Source organism: Gymnogyps californianus, chromosome 27, assembly GCF_018139145.2.
Source record: "Gymnogyps californianus isolate 813 chromosome 27, ASM1813914v2, whole genome shotgun sequence".
Classification (NCBI taxonomy): domain Eukaryota; kingdom Metazoa; phylum Chordata; class Aves; order Accipitriformes; family Cathartidae; genus Gymnogyps; species Gymnogyps californianus.
In genome coordinates this window covers 2,264,093-2,282,228 of record NC_059497.1, presented here as the reverse complement: position 1 = coordinate 2,282,228, position 18,136 = coordinate 2,264,093, and the positions used below count along the sequence as shown (strand labels likewise).

At 50.0% G+C, this 18,136-nt stretch overlaps 2 protein-coding genes across 2 annotated transcripts; both read right to left on the bottom strand.

The window, feature by feature from the left end:
* Positions 1-2,153: 2,153 nt before the first annotated feature.
* On the bottom strand, positions 2,154-5,519 carry C27H1orf116 (chromosome 27 C1orf116 homolog). The gene is made up of 3 exons (XM_050911490.1): positions 5,429-5,519; positions 3,889-4,066; positions 2,154-3,370 (listed from the first exon to the last, which is right to left on the bottom strand). The coding sequence occupies exons 1-3, from the start codon at positions 5,513-5,515 to the stop codon at positions 2,154-2,156; spliced, it is 1,482 nt and encodes a 493-aa protein (XP_050767447.1). The 5' UTR covers positions 5,516-5,519.
* An 8,347-nt stretch (positions 5,520-13,866) lies between these two features.
* Positions 13,867-17,915, bottom strand: YOD1 (YOD1 deubiquitinase). The gene is made up of 2 exons (XM_050911224.1): positions 17,708-17,915; positions 13,867-17,180 (listed from the first exon to the last, which is right to left on the bottom strand). The coding sequence occupies exons 1-2, from the start codon at positions 17,913-17,915 to the stop codon at positions 16,474-16,476; spliced, it is 915 nt and encodes a 304-aa protein (XP_050767181.1). The 3' UTR covers positions 13,867-16,473.
* Positions 17,916-18,136: the final 221 nt, after the last annotated feature.

Genomic DNA, 18,136 nt, shown 5'->3' with positions numbered 1-18,136 from the left:
ACGCCTGGCCAAGGGGCTCTGGGCTGCGTCATCGCCCACGGCGTGCAGCCACGCAGTGGCTTGCCAGTCCTGCCCGGCCACTGCCGACCCGGCTCCAGGCTTGAAATGAGGCGCTGGGCTCCGGCTGGGGGAGTTAATAACCTTCCAGGCTCCTTCTCCCTTTTGGAGCCAATGTACATGCAACACGGTGTTTGCTGAGCAAGCTGCTGAGTTTTCGGTCAGACCTTAGCCCACGCGGCTTCTCCTAGTTTCCTCCCTGATGTACAGGTTTGCGTTACTGCTGGCCAGCCCAAAACTAATTTAGTTAATTGCTTAACTACAAACAAGGTTTTCCCTGCTTTCATGAAGTGTAGCTAATCAGACACCATTTTCTTGTATTCCTTGGATTCTTTATGTGGGTCGGTACTATTCCCTCTGCTCATGCACACCTTTATTATGTGGGGGTTTGTGAAATGATGCAGCTTTTGCAGAAGGATGCCCTCCCGTTCTTTCCATGCAAAACCAAAGTTCCGCTGATCCCTGTTCGGAGAGGAATTAGAAGCCTGGCTCTGGGTTTTGTCAGTATGAGCCTGTTTAGTATTCACAACACTGTCTTGAAAAGCTGATTGTACTGCAAGGTCAGTGATGAAACGATTGAGTGCAACTTTATCTTAATGCTGCAAGCAGTTAATTAACTTCAGTAAATTGTTTAGTGCAATTGCCTCCATGGGTCAGCCCCTCTCTCTAAAGAAAGCCTACATTAGTTTTGAAATTAAATTGCTTGTTAGGAACAAAGGCGCTTGCTTTATTAGCAGAGACTCTCCCTAGATGTCCAACGCTGAAAGCCAGGATTGCATTAAAGACTTTTTTGGTGAAGGAAATGGGATGATCCTTTCGAGCTAAGCTGTTAGTGCGGCTTTTCAACTAACACGGCTGCTGCGGGAGATGTCCCCACAGACCCAGGAGGTGGTGCAGGTTGGAAGGGATCAACTGGAGCAGCAGCAGGTCCCAGTCTGGCAGTGCTATGGAAGACTTTGCATCTGCTTATTGTACTGGAAGCACTTACACAAAATCCCACCTTGTGTGGGTCCTGGGTTGCAGAAGGCCCAAGTCTCTGGTTCAGACCTCATCATTTGGAATGCCCAGCTGCTGTCTGGGTCACTCACGCCCTTCGAGTCAAGACATACTGAAGGTTAAAACTCATTATTTAGCTTTACCAGAGCTTTGACTGCAACATAAATCTGTACTACACAGTCATTTTCTGATCATATACAAGTTTATTACAGAAAGAAATCACCTTTGTTATAAAAGGTGCGCAGCATAAACGTTGACAGCATCAGCTGGGTCTGAAAGATGCGAGGGGAGTTTGAAAGGGAATGAAACGGCGTTGTCTCAGGCTTGCGTCTCTCGTTTTGGGCAGCACTTCTGGTTCTGCCACCAACACGCAGTCTGTCACTTCTTAACTGTCACTTCACGATGAACGCGGGTGTTTGTGCGTCTTCTGAGTGCTACATCCAGGTTGTCAGGGCTGGATGTGAGAGCAGTCCGGCAGAGGAGGCAGCGGGACGTCTGTGCGGCCAGCCGGACTCTCACCTGCAGGCGCTGTACGAGGAGCACTCGTGCACGGGGGAGCGTTGCTGAGCCCCCTCCGGTGCCTGTTGGTCCGACAGTTCTGTGTGTGGCAGCGGTGGGTTTGGGGAGGCACTTGCATGGGGCAGGTGAGTGCTCAGGCCTCAGAGGTTTTGATAGAGTTAACAAAAAAACCCGTAAAATCCTAAAGGAGCAGCAAAATCCTGCAGTTCTTCCCAGAGAGGCTTTATCCATGGGCAACCCCTTTTAAAATAAGCCAAACCCCCAATTCCATGGCTTCCCTGTTTCGATGAGTCCCCAAATGCACTGAAGACCTTGTAGGAGAATATGCCCCATCCACATGCTGAGTGATGCTTTCTATAAATAGCTCATATACACTTGCTATATACAAAATATTATGTACACGCGGTGTTACTTTATTTGGTGTGAAGCTCCGAGTACCTCCTGTGGTACCCCTCCCAAGATGCTGGGGCAGGAGATCACAGCAGAAGATGCTTATGGTTGTGCTGCCTGAGGACAGGCAGCGAAGGCAGCTGAATCTGGGGTGAAAAGCCCCTTTTCCAGCAGCCCCGCTGCCCGTGGAGCTATTCCTTCAGCAGACCGAGCTTCTTCAGTGCCTCTCGCCGGTTCTCATCGGTCGTGCCCTTGGGGGAAATCTTCACGCTGACACAGGAGCCGGCTGGCCTGGGGAAGCTCTGCAGTGGGTGGGATCGCCACTTGCTGCTCTTCACCTGCTCCACCTGCCCGGGCTCCTTCAGACCAGCGAAGTCCTTCCCCACCCCAAGGGATACTGGCCGGGGGCGGCTGCTCCTAAGGAAGCTCGGGGCGAGCCGCTCGATGAAGGACATCTTGCCCAAGGAGCTGCTGGTCTTGACGCTCTGCTCCTTGGTGCTGGCCATGGAGCTGCTCAGCCCCACGCCGGAGCGCTCCAGGGTGTTGGATTTGAAGGTCATCTGCCGGCTACCCGGCACCGACCTCTCCGCTGCCCCACAGTGTGTCTCGGGCTCCCCAGGGACGGGGAATGGCATCTCCCTTGGTTGGGGATGCGTGGTAGGTTGAAGGTGGGCGCTAGGCTCCCTCCTGTCCTGCGACAGTCCAAGCTTCTCCAATGCCTCCCGCCGGGCTTTCTGCCTCTCCTTGGGGTCAAGGTGCCCCGAATTCACCTTTTCAGCAGCGGCATCGCTGGCAGAGCTGGGCTGAGAGCCGGCCGAGGATGGAGGAGGTGATTTTACCTTCTGGCTGGGCTCCATGGCAAGTGGCACTGGGCTGTTTTTGCTGGTTTTCAGGATAATATTTGGTGGCAATTTTCGCGGTTTGGGGGCTGTTGGAGGCCCGCGCTTGGTATTGGGGTCCTGAGGGACCTCTTCCAAGGTGGATTTCTCTGGCTGGCCCCATGAAGTCCAAGTCTTGGTCTCCTTGGCTGTTTCCCTCTTGGCATCTGAACGATTGCTACGTGACCACTCGTGGCTCACCAGGTCATCCTGGAAGGGATCTGGGGGTTGGATAATCAAAGATCCCAGGGACTTCATCTGGCTTCTCATGTTGGCTTGGTCAAGCCTGTCCTCCCTGGCCATCTCCTGTGAAGATTTATCTACTGGCACTGGGTCCTCCACTGTGCGGACAGTCGCTTTGCTGTCAGAAGCTCCGTTTGCTACAGTGATGCTCCTTGGAAGACTGTAATAGCCTGAGCTTGGAACTGCTGCTGGAGCCAAGCCTGAGAAGGCAGAGATGCTCTTACCACTCTTCTGTTCAGCTGCACGCTGCTGACCTACACTCGGAGGGGGAGCCCCATTTTCCAAATCTAGGCAAAGAGAGAGATGAAGTCATGCGCTGTTCCGCACATGGACACAGGACACCTTCCTGTTTGCAAAACACACTTCTTCACGCCTGCTAAGCCAGTGCAGCCATGGCAGGGTACTTGCACCCAGAGAGTTTACCCTGACTCCAGCTAATATGCCGTCACTGCTGAGAAAGTCAGATACTTTGGATTTCACAAAGCACATCGTGAATGAGGAGCCTTGTTAATCTGTGTAAGCCTGTTCGGAGCATGAGCAAAGACGCTCTGCCCTGCAGTTCTGCTGACCTTGCTCAATAGCTGCTAGCAGCTCCTGCACGTGAGAACTGGGAAAATGCAGTTGGTGCCCTACCTATCTCGCTGCCTACAGCCTCTGCTCACCGTGGAGTGATGAAAACAAGCTGGCTTTAGCTTACCACATGCGTAAAACTGGGGCAGTGCTCCTTCCCTGCCTGCCAAGGGAACGCACCGCAGCAAGAAAGTCCCTTTGCAAACAAGGGCTGGAGCACGGGTTTCCATCTTACCCCGGGGAACGGAGTCTCTCTTAGGCCACGTCCCGGGCAGCTTGGAGGGCTCCACGTAGTCGGTCTCATCGGTAGAGACCCCGCTGTCTGCTTCTGCATCCAGTGAGCCAATAGTTTCTTCTAAGAACATCAAACACTCTTTCTCTTCCACAGATAAGTAGTCATAACTGTTATCGCTCTGAAAAAAGGAAAAAAGCAGTACAGGTAGGAGACGGAGGTGTATTGTTATTCACAGCCCTGGCAGTTAAGAGGAGACCTGTGACAGCTCCTGGCCAGGAGACTTGGCCAGTGGCTATACAGCTACAGAAAACTAGACAACTTCCTTTTAAAAAAAAGATATATATACTTAAGGCCATTTTTATATTACCCTACTATGGGCATCAGAAGATGGGTTATTCTTAACTTGGAAACTTGGCCTCTATCTTCTAGTTCTTTACCCATCTGCTCATATTTCAAAGTAAACAAATGTGGGTGGTCTATAGGTACAGACACCTGTACTGATCAGCAATGCTGAATCTTAGAAGCTTGCCTAAACATCGTAAATACTGAAGGCTTACCTGTGGGTGCTGGTCCCTCTCCTTGTTCTCCTATTCATACCCCAGCAAGATCCTGCTTAATTTTTGTTGTATTTCAAGTATCATGAGATATGATTGCTGTGGAAGTGCCAAGTTACAAGGTGATACATGCAATATATCATGAAAATACTGAAGTGCAGGAAAGGATGGAGTGTGCATCAGATCAACAAGCATGGAAAGGAAATTGTCCCAGGTGGAGTTGTTTTGCAGAGAGACACCCATCCGAATCTTTTACCGTGTAATATTGCAACCAGTTTTTCCATCCCTAATAAATTTCAGAGGGTTTGGTTCTGGTTTGCAATACCTCAAATGGAAAACCTGTTCAGGACTGAGCATTGCACTTACACATATCAATTATGCTCCAAGTCAGACAGGATGTAATTAGTCCATCAATCTTGGAATCAGTGTTTGGAGACAAACAAGCTTTAATGGACAGATAGTGAAAAATTACACATCTACACCCATGGTCCAAACTCATCTCTGCCTTAACTAGGAAATTAATCTCTTGTCAGCGGGGAGGAGTACAGCTCGCTGTCTTTTCCAGGTGAAGTCACCCTTGTTGGAGCCAGTCTGACCCAGTTATCCAACTGGTCTAATCCATCACTGGGGAACTCGCCAGGCTCCTCCTGCCCAGTGCCTGCGCTATCTGCCTCTGCATCTTCGGGCAACGCAGGAGCCGCTGGGCTCTCGGTATCATTTCCCAGAGGAGACCTTGCAGGAGCGAAGGCTCCTGATCACTGCCACACGCGTGGCAGGACTGAAAGTCTGGGAGTGCTTTGGGGCAGGAATTAATTTGGTCCTTGCGCTGCCCTCAGCACGATGCTGTCACAGGGCCCCCAGGTGCTTCCAAAGCACCGATGGAGAGCGGTTTTGAGCAGAGATACGACCGAAATCCTTCCTCAGCTGCCAAGAGGAGCAAGTTGAGCCCCTGCCGTGCCCGGGCTGGGCATAACAGGGTTACTTACACGCTGCGAGTGGTTGGAGGCTGTGCTGACCATGCTGTCACAGCTGCCAGAGTCGCAGCCAGCCATCCCCAGCTCCTTCCTAGGCATATCACAGGCTGCCACAGCGTCCGGCACGGGGGGCAATATCCCGGCTGAAGCAGAAGAAAGGAGAGGCGTTAAGCTGCGAGACCCCCCAGGGCGATGCAAGCACGGGGGCTCAGCCGGAGGAAGGACAGGCGGGCTGTGAAGCTGCTCGATGGATGCATATGTGCTTGATCTTAGGCTGCTCTCTCCAGGAGAAGGGGCAGCTGGGCTTTCTTAAAGCATCCTTGGAACTGAAGTTTTCCCCACAAGAACTGGAAATAGAGAAAGCTCTGGACTGCCCAGCCATGGCCATCTCATGTTGGTGGTTATCTAATCATCTCGGAGGTGTGGATAAAGTGGTTCCTGAGAGAAGGAAGAGGCTGTAAGCCCAGCTCAGCTTGGGACCTCGGCAGCAGTGATCCCATCCCAATGCGAGCCCCAGCCCAGCTCTGCCTTGTTGGGACCATTTCCCTCCACCACACCGTTTCCAGCTATGCAGCTGAAGTGCTCTCAAACTTCTGAACATGCTGACCCGAAACGCTGCTGCTTAGTCACAGCCTTGCTCTGCTGGGAGCTTCCTCCTGGCAAAGCCCTTCCTCTGCCACCCTTCCTCAGGGGCCACAGAGGTGTCGTGGCTGCGGGGAGGTGCCCCTGTACCTTCGGGGCACGCCTGGGTGTGTTTGGGCACATGCCTGGCATAGCTTGCATGGAGCAGGGCAGTGCTGGGGGCTGTACGCAGGCTGCAGCGATGTGCTGTGTCTCCAGCCGCCCCAGGGGTGTTGCAAGCAGCACCCCGATGTCCCCCTCTGCTTGCAGCAATGCACCCCTGCTGCTCTTCTGGATGCAGCCCGTACCCCTAACACTGGTGGGACCCGAAGGTGGTAGCGGCTGGCTGACAAACAACCTGCTGTGGGGTTCCCGACAGCGAGACCTTCCCGGGGCAGGGTCCCGGGCGGCAGAGGGGCCAGTTATGCTCGCAGGGTGCGTGGCCCAGAGAGCTCTGCTGCCTGCGGGGAGAGGCTGAGCAACCTACAAAAGGCATAATTACTTATGGATGTAAAGCATTAAGCTTCCAAAATTTACTGACACCACCAATTGCGCACCGCCCATTCTTTGGGAGAGGAGAACTGGGCCGTGGAAGCTAATGAGAGCAGCAAAACAAACACCCCCTCCAACACACACGGACCCACGCAAGAGGATTTGCTCGTCAGAAGACAGAGGAGCTCTTTGTGCTGTAACCTGGCCGCGGCATGCAGGAACACACTGCTGCTTTTTTTTTCTTGTAGCATGATCAGGGAATTAGATCTAGCGATAAGTGAGCAGAACTGGCTGCTTGTTCAGAGTGTTAGACCCTGAAAGAATTCCTTTGTAATTGGAATATGCCACAAAAATCAGATTTCAACACCCACGCCCTGACAGATCCAATCCTTCCACGCAGGAGGAGTTTAATATTTCGGTCTCAGCTTTGCATTATTTATTGCTTAAATTACATTTGAGTAAGAGGTAGTTTTAGAACAGCAATACCCTTGATTCTTTGAGTTTGGATAACTTTATAGCCAGAGCTTTTAGCTGTCGGGAAGCAGAGACACTGTCTGAGTTTGGGGGTTTTTAAGCTGCTGCAAGCCACGCAGTTTTACTGTGCACCCGAATATTTGCAACGTGAAATACGAATCTACTTCCAAGCAGCGAGAGACTACCGCCTGCTTGATCGGGATTGCTGCAATGCTCCTCGCTGCCTCCCGCCCTGCCGCACACATTCGAGAGAGCAAAACACTTCTGGGGAAGCGAAAGTCTGGCTCGAACTTGACGCCTGCAGCTGGAGCAGCCGGTCGGAGCCAGCGTCCGCTGTGCAAGGCAGCCCCCGGGGCGGGAGAGCGGCAGCGGGGCCCACCTCTAATTAGGGGTCTCGACAGAGCTAATTGCTCCATGAAGATGCCCACCGTTGTCAGCCCATTGGAAGAAATAATTTGCTCTCGTTCGAATGGCGTTTGCAGAAACATAAAGCAGCTGCCAAGGCTTTGGCACCCGCTGAGCCCCAGCTCGCAGGGAAGCAAAGTTCAGCCCAGAGCTCGTTGGACGCTGGAGAGGATCTATGCAGAAACAAGAAGTTCATTTTCCTGCCCACTAGTTCTCTGATGCGATTATGGCTCTAACGCATTCATCCGACTTGGGAAAGGGGAAAAAATCAGTGTTGAAAAATCCCAGGTTTTATGATTCGGAAGGATTTTACAGTTCCTTCCTTTTGCTGAATAACATGGCAGTTCAGCCACAAACTAAAAATATGACTGAGCATTTAAATTAAAAGACATGGTACTTGAAAAGCTGTTTTTCAATGCTATATATCTTCCCCCTCTAAAAATGCTTTTAGAAGAAGCTATTTTTTATCTAAAATAAAAGGCCAGTTTGCGCAGCTTTTGTGACAGCTGCCACGACTGCCCTTTACAAAGCTCGCTGAGCCCTCAAACATCAAAGAGGTGCTGGGTAGCAATTAATGCTAATTGCTTTATATGAAGAGGTTACTTTCTTTTAAGCCCAGTATTACTACAAGCACTCTATTACAGCTCCCCAGCAATGTTACAGAGCCTCGGTATTTTTTGCTGTCTAAGGCAGAGCAGCCGTACCCCCTCTGCCTTACAGCTGCCGGCAAAGGGCTTCGTCCTGGCCAGCTCAAAACACAAACCAAAGCAAAACACCGTTTGCAGGTACCGTCCCAGCTGCTCCTGCTCTGGAGCGGCACAGCGGGATGGATCCCACCTCAGGGTGAAAGCAGACAATGGCGGCAGATCTATAGTTCCTCCTATTTAAACAAGTAAATCGAGTGCACATAGTTGCCCGAGCCGTTTGCTGTCCTGAGCACCAGTTTTCCCAGCCTCTCCGCCGGCAGCTGCTGGTCTCCCCAGCTTTCCTCCCGCCACCACCTTCAAACCACCTCGTCCATCTTCGCTGGTGCCACCTCCCGTGACAGCTCCGCCGCACTTTACCCTTCCAAAGCAAAGCACGTCCGTAACCCTGCCGGTACCCGCAGCCCCGCGTCCCACCCGGGCAGAGGCGCTCAGCCCCTCGCCTGCAGCCCATTCAGCAGGAAAAGGACAGAAAGCAAAGGACAAGAAGGAATATAGATTATTAATTTTTTTTTTTCTTTTTTTACCAGGACGTCTGTCGTTCCACGCTGCCCAAATCCTTGTCCCGGCCGTGCCTATCCCAGGACTTCTTTGCTTTTCTGGGCTAACCAAACAGAGCTGGGTTACACATTAACTCGCCTCCCCAGCGGAGATAAGGCTGCGCGGGTGCTCGGCAGGTGGGTGCTCGGCAGGTATGCGCTTGCGGGCGAGCCCCCGGCCCCTCACCTGCAGCCTGCTGCACCGGGGCGAGAGAAATTCATCTTGTACCCATGCAAGGCAGCTTTCCTACTGCTCCGGGGTGGGGTCACAGCACAGCCGAGCCCCTAAAACACCTTCATGTTCTGACCCAAAGCAGCCGGGTCCCTGCGTGCCGTGCTCTCTCGCAGCCCTGCCAGAGCAGCTTTGCCCTGAGCCAACACGGTGCAGGTAGCGCAGGCAGAGGCGCAGCGGCAGAGGCGGGCGGCAGCACCGGCACCCGGTGCCTGGGAGGCTGCGGGCAGCTCCGCTCGGTACCACCCAGCTCACTCACTTCCCGGCTTGGCTGGTGTCCTCCGATGTCCTCAGCACGGGTTTCGCCGGCGACTCCTTAATCCGACATCCTGTTCTGCCGCATAGCTGCTCGCTGACATGCGGAGGAGCCGAACGCGCAGCCCTGACCAAAGCGCCTTTGTACGTAGTAATTAAGTCCTTCGCTGGGCGTTTGCGCCGTGTGCTGCTGAACGCGTTACCCCACAACAGGTTTATTCTCTTAGGTGGTTTTGTGCACGAGGTCCCTCAGCTCAGTGTAGGACCCGGTTCCTTCTCGGCTCTAAAACCACAGATTGTTGCTAGAACAGGTATATACTTGCATATCACCAAAGCTTTCCCAGAGGCCAAAAGTCTGCTGCCTGCTGCTGTATGCTGTAAGGAGATTCTTGTAAAGATGGGTAAAAAGCCGTTTTAGAAGGGAAGCTTCCCCACTAAGCTTTATTTGCGTGCTAGAGGAGGGGGTGCCCAGGTCGTGCACAGCTCTGGGGCTCGTTCTGCACATACTGCCCGGCTGCAGCTCCCCCTTCGCCCCTCCTGGCATCGCTCCCTGCAGGCGTTGAGCCCCTCTACAGGTTCACTGCACTTTGCTAGGCAGCTTAAGCTCAAGTCCTAGAGCTTGGGTAAAGCTAAAGCCCCCGAGACACCCATCACACTCCTCTTCACCTCAGCTGCCCACCTCACTCACACCAACACCTTCTCAGAAACTGCTGCCCGGGCATTTCCTTCAGCAGCATCCCCTCCTCCGGGGACGAGGGTACTGCCTCTGCTGCCTCTCTCCGGGGGAAGGTGAAGAAGAGCCCAGTTATTCCATCTGCAGCAAGCACCCTTTGCAGCACTGGGTGACGCCAACCCCCAGCACCCGATCTGCCCAGGTGGTGCTGCAGAAGCAGCTGAAAGAACTGCAGTGGCTGGTTATTACCCCGACTTTGGGCTCTCCTATTAAAATTACAGCTTTTCTCTCTGATAAACAATGCTTAGATCATTGCTCCCCCCCCCGCCCCAGCACAGACTTGTATCTGCTCTGCAAGGTGCTCCTCACTGAATAACTATAAATATCCAAGCAGAAACCCTGCAGCAAACTTCCAGAACTGATACAGCCACCAGATTAATTCAAGTTGTCAGGCTTCAATGATTTTTTTTTTCTTTTTTTTAGAAAAAGGCTGTGTTGCAACGTGTGTTCCCTGCTACACAGAACAGGGAAGTGGAAACATGAGTTATTTAAAGCCATAGCAGGATGGAGAGAAAGCAGATGAGCCAGGAAGCGCAGAGGTTCCCACCAGCGTGGCTGAGCCCCAGCTGTGCCCTGTTACGAAAGGGAACGTGTGTGCTGAGGAGCAAGTGAACAAGCCAGAAGCTCCCCGGAGGCCCAGCCAGCTCCGCGCTCCCACGCTGGCCTGCAGCAGAGGTAAGAGATGCGAACGCGGCACATTCGGAGCGGCAGCCCCAGCCGCTGCCTGAGCATTGCAACAGCCGGCGATCGCAGAGCTGAGCGCAGGACTTGGTGCAAGCGCTTCTGGAAGCGTTAACTGGTGTCGTGCTGGGTGGTGCGGCAAGTTAAGCGGAGTCAGATTCACGCTGGTTTTGTCAAGTTGCACTTAGTTCTGAGCCTGCTTTAAGAGAGGGAGCAAATCAAACCCAGAGCTATTTTCTCACTGTACATGCACACACAGTGTGAATGAGCAACCACTCCAGGACAGGGCAACGGTGTCCTGAGAGCACCGTGCTGATCGCACAAGGACTTAAATCCGTGCAATAAAATGGGTAGAAGCTCGCTGCCTGCAGGGCTCTGTGTAGGTCAGGAAAATGTCATGATCCATTAAGGGAAGTCTTCAGCTTCTCTGAATCAGATGCCTGGAAAGAACCTGTTCTTTTTCCACATTCCTCTTCCTCCAACGAATATAAATAGCGACAGCCCAAAATAAAGCATGATTTCATATATATGGCATGAAGTATTTGCAAGTAGTCAAATGATGCAGAGAAAACTACACAAAGCCGTGAAAGGACTTCGGCATGTTAACAGACCCGTTGTGCCTCACCCTGTTCATAAACAAAAGAACACAAATGATTCAGTCCTGGCCCTGGAGGAAACGCGTCCATACCGCATCACCGATAAGGTACCTGTTAACGTAACGATGTTTATTCGACTCTGTAGGACTGTTGGACACTTTCCTTAGACCAAATCGTATGTACAGTATGTATGCTGACGAATCAATTATGAAAAATACTAGGGAGGTAGTACCTAGTATTACACAGCAGTTTAGAGAAATAATTAAATCTTAATATGGCTGTGAACTCAGCAAGGAACCCTATTTATTATCCCTATTTTACAGAAAAGAGGTAGAGAACTGAGGTGATGTGTTTCCATAGTTTGGTTAGCATTAACTTTACATCAGAAATAAGGAGTTGGCTCTCAAGGTATAATACTGTTCCCAACATTTTCCCCAAGGCTTTAATTAAAAATAATAGACAAGGACACTGCAATCTTGGACAACCTAATTTTGTTAACTCCCCTATTGCCTTCTTTTGTTACAGAAAGCATTCCGGCGCTCAGACTCAGAGGAGTGAAAAACCAATATTGATTTCAGCCAATTTGAAGTAATTTTATTCTGCCCAGTCCCAAGCAGAGCAAAACCTGATGGCAGTTTTACAACTGGACGCATAGCTTGATTTAAAATGCAGGCAGACATTTAATTTGTATGATAAAGAGCTGTAATTTTCAAAATAGCAAGCTGAAAGGTTTTTGCTCCTCTTATTAAAGAGTTTCCCTGCCAGGGAGAGGTTTGCAGGGCTTACCCATGGGTGGGTTCGTGCGGGGCAGGAGCCAGAGCCGTCCTCTGGTGCCGCCTGGGCTGCGGGCAGTGAAATCTGCCACACGCAGATGCTTCAGCAGTTGTATGTCCGTCTGATTGCTCAAAAACTCCATCGACATGCGGATTTCTGTGTTTAAGGCAGTCAGCAGAGAAATTCTGCATTTTCGAAATTCGTGCCTGTCCCCTCCTCCTGCTTCCTCAAACGTGGAGAAGGGCGAACAGATAACGCTGCTTAGGTCAAAAAGGTTTATGAAAATGAACGCTGTGTTCCTGCGTGGGGCTTTGTTGCCCCAGGGCGGATCACGATTGTAGCACTCGTTCTGGAACAGGTCTCTGGAAAAGGTGGGATGGGTACAGGAGGCACCGTCCCCAAACTGTCACCAGTGGCCTCTGCTGTGCCTGTGCACACGAAAAGGTGCAGATTTAAGATACTAATTCTGTACCGTGTAACAAGATGTTCCTTTTCTCAGTCCTCTCCCCAGCAATTGCTCTTTTTACATAAGTTTTTCCTGAACTAAGGAATTTTGTCCTTCAGAAACTTCAGAATATTACTGATTTACTCCTGAGACCGGTCTTTCAGGCGATTGCATCCATGAAGTAGATATGCGTGCTATTGAACCCAACTCTTCCTAAAGTCTGTCTACTTAATGATTTATATATTTAAATGCATAAAAGATGCTGGAGGTATGTAAAACTCTCTTTACAGTTGTTCCTCTTGATACCTGACTTTAATTACACAGAGGAAATATTTTACTATTAAAAAAAAAAGTTATTGTTGAACAAGTGAAGAAGCTTCGTCCTGAACAGGTTGCGCGGCCACGTCCCTCTCTCGCCATGACTGTCTCTTAGAGTCACGGCAAAAAGGGAACGAGATAGAGGGGAAAGCAGACGCAAACTGCTCAAAGACTGCATTGCATTGGTGCGAAGACCTAGAAAACACGCTGGTCAACAACAGCGAATAGAGCACAAACCTGAAATTCAAGAACTGAGGCACAGACTACACTAAACAAGTACGCATGCATCAGTCACGTTTATTGGTGCATCAACAATTTTTGCAATTCAGGGCACGTGTTGAAGGAAATACGTTATACCAACTGATCTGCGCTGATGACACACAAACCAGAACGCTGTACCACCGGGTTACACTGGGCACTCAGACCTTTAGGAACGTTTGCTAACGCCACTCGTTTTACTGCGATGGGAACGCGCACCGCCTACATGGGTGAAAGTCCTTGCTCAACATCTGCTCAACATGTGAACTCGGACAAGCTTTTAAAGTGCTGTTATAACCAGGAGATGATGTGTATCTCTCCATACAATGCAACGTTTGTGAAAGGCCACATGATCAGAGTGTGTTAGGCTCTTCTTTAATTAAAGAAGGAATTTAGTGCTGGTGAAACTGCCAGACTGGCACCAGGAAACCAGAATTCTTTATTTAAATGAAGATCCAGAACTGCATAGATTGGTAAAACAATACCAATAACCTGGCTTTTAGTAAGCACACCTCCAAGGCAAAAATTTCCATTTCCAGGGCCCATTTAGTTACCAACCTCTGTGCTGAAGTATTCAGCCAGGAATTTAATGCTTATTTTAAATTTGTATGGGAAAAATGGTGATGGTTAAGGACATAAGCCTGTATCTTACGGGCTGTCCGGACAGGTCACATTATTCCCTGCCAGTACCTGAGCCTATGTCTCACAACACCTCTATTCTAAAATATCTGTAACTAACATCTTGCTGTACAATTAATAACAGTTCAGTGCAAATGTATTAGTGATGTTCAGACGGTCATCTGACTAGTACCAGGATGCCATTTTCGAGATACTTCCGTAATTGTATCATTAAGGGCAGGCAAATGCTGATAAAAAGCTAGTAAAAAACCCCTAACATCTACAAAAGAAAGGGAGTTGTACTTTAAAGGTATACGAATCTTACATTTTAAATAACATAGATACTTTCTGTTTGGAAGAGTTTAGGAGAATCACATAAGGTTTTACCGACTCACCGTCCATACCACAGGTTATTTGTTCTTTGAAAGCGTTTGTCAGCGTGTAACAGTATCAACTTTCACAAAGATGAATTACAGCAGTTCTGTTGACATTTCTTAACCAAAGAGATTTTATTTTCTAGGCAACGAAAGAAAGCATCCAAGCAGTGATATTGACACATTTCCCTCAAGTGGAACCAGTTCTCCACTAGCAGATTTCCAATGCAAACATAATATAGCAAAGCTAAGCACTCTGGATTAAATAAGCTAATTTAAAAAATACTGCAACTGAGAAATACCAAAAAAATGTTTTTACACACTTTCAGAAATCCATCCAGGATACAAAGCTAAAAGTGTTGCTCCCCAAAGTCAATGCATTTGCAAACATGGCAGACAATAAATACGTATCTTCCACTTCTGTTTCAAAGACACCCAAAGGTAAGTCACCTTGTACACCTCTCTGAGGTAGGTATTATGTCCATTTTACAGATGGCAAATGGTGAGGATCAGCTCCTTGTCCAAGGCGTCTCACCGCTTCAGTGTGAAAGCTGAGAATACAATTTAGGATTGACAGTCTCTTGGTCTCATTCCTAGACAGTATTTCATCTCAAGTAGTTATAACACAGTGTAACCTTCAAGTTCCTTTCTTTAGGTTTACAAGCATCAGCTTCTAGAAGGCTGGTTTTAATGTTGGGTTTTGGTTGGTTTTTTTTTTTCCCTCATGACAGGCTAAAAGCAAAGTGGGGTTTAATACTGGAAGCTAAGTGGCTTTCTATAGGAAACTCCCAACAGTGCTAATGTGTATTTTAATACTGAATTAAAATGAAACCTGGTCCATAGTGCTCTTGGTGATTCTATTTTTTATACTTAATTATTCATGCCTCAATTCAGCAAAGCACTTAGGTAATTATTTTCCTTCCTCAATAAGACCCTCCTGTATTTCAAGGTCCAACTGGGAGCCTCAGCTGAGAACGTCAGTGAAACGTGCTTTTTATAGAAAAGAAGTTTTTGCTGCAGCAGGAGTTTAGCCAGATGCCTTAACGAACGGAGGCCTTTAAAACTAGATCTTAGATTCCACTTGGAAAGTGGGTTTATTTCTGCCTCAGTCCGAAGATGCACGTTCTTGCTCCCCATTTGTAAAAGTACAAGGAAGGTAACTCAAAACAGAGTAACAGAAGAATAGCAGGCTGAGAATATTTTAAAATTCAATAAAACAAGTGTGTGTTACAGGCGTTTCAAAGACAAAAAAAATCCCTTTCAGTAATATGCACCTTTACAGCACCTTTTAAAAGACCTCAAAAGCACTTACAGTTAAGCCTCACAACCCCGCTGTGAGGTAAGATATATTAAACCAATTTCAACTTCCCTGATTCTGAATAGTATGAGAAGTAGGGCAGTGTACACAGCTTATTTTGTTCTGAAAATTAAACTGCACCCTTCATTATCAGAATTAAAGTCTTGCTACTGAGCAGTCATCGGTGACAAATCAAACACATTAAGGCAGAATGCAGATGAAGAAACTTCAAGCCTCCCTGCTGGGTTAGCACTCCGTCCTTCTTAAAAAGGGCAAAACTTTATAGTAAGAACTATACCTTAAAGTGCTAATTTACAGTATTTGGAATCTGGTACAGCTTAGTAACACTGTGGCCGTGAGATCGGCTATACCCAAGTAAAGTCTGCTTAAATGTATTTAACAGATGCAAATTAAGTTACTTCCCTAACTAACTACTGTATTTCCCTCTTCCCAGAATTTCCGATACTATTATGAAGAAGAATCCAAAGTATTTCAAGAAACATGCCTACGTTCTGATGCAGTGTAAACACCAGGGGGGTTGATAGTTATTTTTCAAGCAACTAAAAACTACCTATGGAGGATTAATAAGTTTATTCAACACTTAACCATCTACTCATTAATTTAAAGAAGGCTATCTTAAAGCTTAGAGGCCATTTCTTTCTCTAAAGCCATGACTTCACACAAACAATACACTCTACTTCTGATGGTAACATAGTATAGGGCAGCTTTGGAAATACTCTTTCCATTAAAAATTGTGCACCAAATGAGCAGTTTCCCCTGCAAGAACCTCTTGTATGTGCAGAGTCTAATTCTTACTACAAGTAATGCTGATATGTGTTTCCCAAACCCTTAGATTAATTTAATTACCCCAAAAACATAATGCAGAGAGATTAATTCAGTAACTTAGAGACTAGATTTTACGCTAGTGTTGAACAAGCCTGGTTTTGTATGTCCGCTCAGATCACATACACAAAGAGAAGATTATTTCAGGAATCAAGTTTTAGCTGCCAGTGTATACCACCTGCCGAAGTACTAGAAATTAGCATGCGAGAAGATAGCTATTTCAAATCTGTTGGAAAAGTCACTAACCATAACAAACCTGTGCATCTTGGCCATCGTTACGTTAATATGCTTTTCAAGCTCTGTGAACGGAATTTTATGATTACATACAGCTTATCTGGAAATCCAGAATTTTATTCTGGACCGGTGAGGTAGTCGATGTAACCATCCTCATGCAGACGTCACACTTCCCCGAAGTTGGTGTGTCCAGTCTCCTTGGCGTGTTCTCTGGCTTCCACTTGTCCAGTTAGTCCCTTCTGGCACACCATGCACCTCAGCGTAAAGTGATTCACATCGGTAAACTGCCTCTTCCGTCTGGCTTCATCTGCCAACTCCAACGCTTGTGCAAGAACAACATCATCAGTTGTGGAGAAAATGGTCTGAGGAGGAATGTCCGAGTTGGGGATTTTACGCTCAAGCGGATCATAATGAATCCCATCATAAATTAAAAGGACCCGCTTAGTGTAACCGGCATCTTCCCCAAAGCGGTCGATTCTGACTGTCTGTGTGTCCACCACACAGATTTCGCACTGGTAAAATTTGGATAAAATGGACACTTCGATGGCTCCCCCCCAAGTCTCCTCTCGCCGGATCCAGTCACAGTACTCCCTGTTAGTCTTCCCTAGAACTGCCTCACAGTAAGATTCAGGATCACTTGCTACTATCTGGGCTATAAGGCTGCGCATCTCTGGAGCGCAACCCGGGTCGTAAACGCCTCCCTCCACCACATAGTACACACTGGTGAAGAGACAGGAGTTATCTGCCGGAACAACCCTCCTCGCAAGCACAGGCACGGCTTCCCTAACCGCGTTAGACATCGTTCTTTTTGCGACTACCGGCGAGTCAGTCTTGGGTTTGGACGTGTCCTCTTCAACTATCAGAGTATCGCCTGCCAAACACAGGAGGAGGAAGAATTGAGAGAAACATGCAGCTGGAGTTAAAAGGTGCTGCCGCCCCTCAAACGGGACAACACGGCTGCGTTGTTATTTATTCAGGCTCGCTCTCGTTTTCCCCAGCAGCGCGGTATGCTGATGGAAAACAGCCTCAGCCAAAACGGCCGGCAGCACCACAGCTCGCCGACCGAGCGTACGCGGCGGGCTCCGGCGTACTCACCTGCCGTGTCCCGGTGCCCGTTCCCTGCCAGCCCCGCGGGAGCCCCGCGCTTTTGCCTCCGGACCCTCGGGACGCGGGCAAAGCCACTACCGGCGAGCAGGCGTCACTCCCGAGCCGGGTGTTGACAGCCACCCCCGGGAGGAGGAACCGGCCCGACAGCCGGCTGATGAGGGGCGTGCTGGGCCGCAGCCTCTTTTAATTAAGGTAATTGCAGCCGGCGGGGCAGCGGAGGCCATAAAGCGCCGGCGCCGGTACCCACCCCCCCCCCGCCGTGCAGGCCCAGGGCGCCCGCCCGGCCCTCACCCGAGTGGATGCCGAGGTCGCCGAGCCGCCGCTCGCCGTCGCTGAGGTCCAGGCTCCGCGGCGGGAAACCGAGAAGGAGGCGCTGGGCCGAGGCGGGGACGCCGGTGAGGGCGGCCAGGGCGGCCTGCATGTCGCGGAGGCGGGAGTGGGCCGTGAGGCCGGGCAGCGGGTGGGTGCCGCTCCGGGCCTTGCAGCGCAGCCGCAGCATCCTCGGCGGGGCCGCCCCGCGCCGCCGCCGCCCCACCGACCGGCCGCCCGCCGCTGCCGCCCCGCCGCTCCCGCCCACTCTCGCGAGACCTCCCGCCGCGCCCCATCATTGGCCGAGCTGCAGCCAATCAGAGGCGCCGCCGGCCGCGGCGGTGGGGTGGCGAGGGGAGCGCGCCGCGGCGGGTGCCGATCTCGTTTGCATCGCGGAGCGCGCCCGCGCCC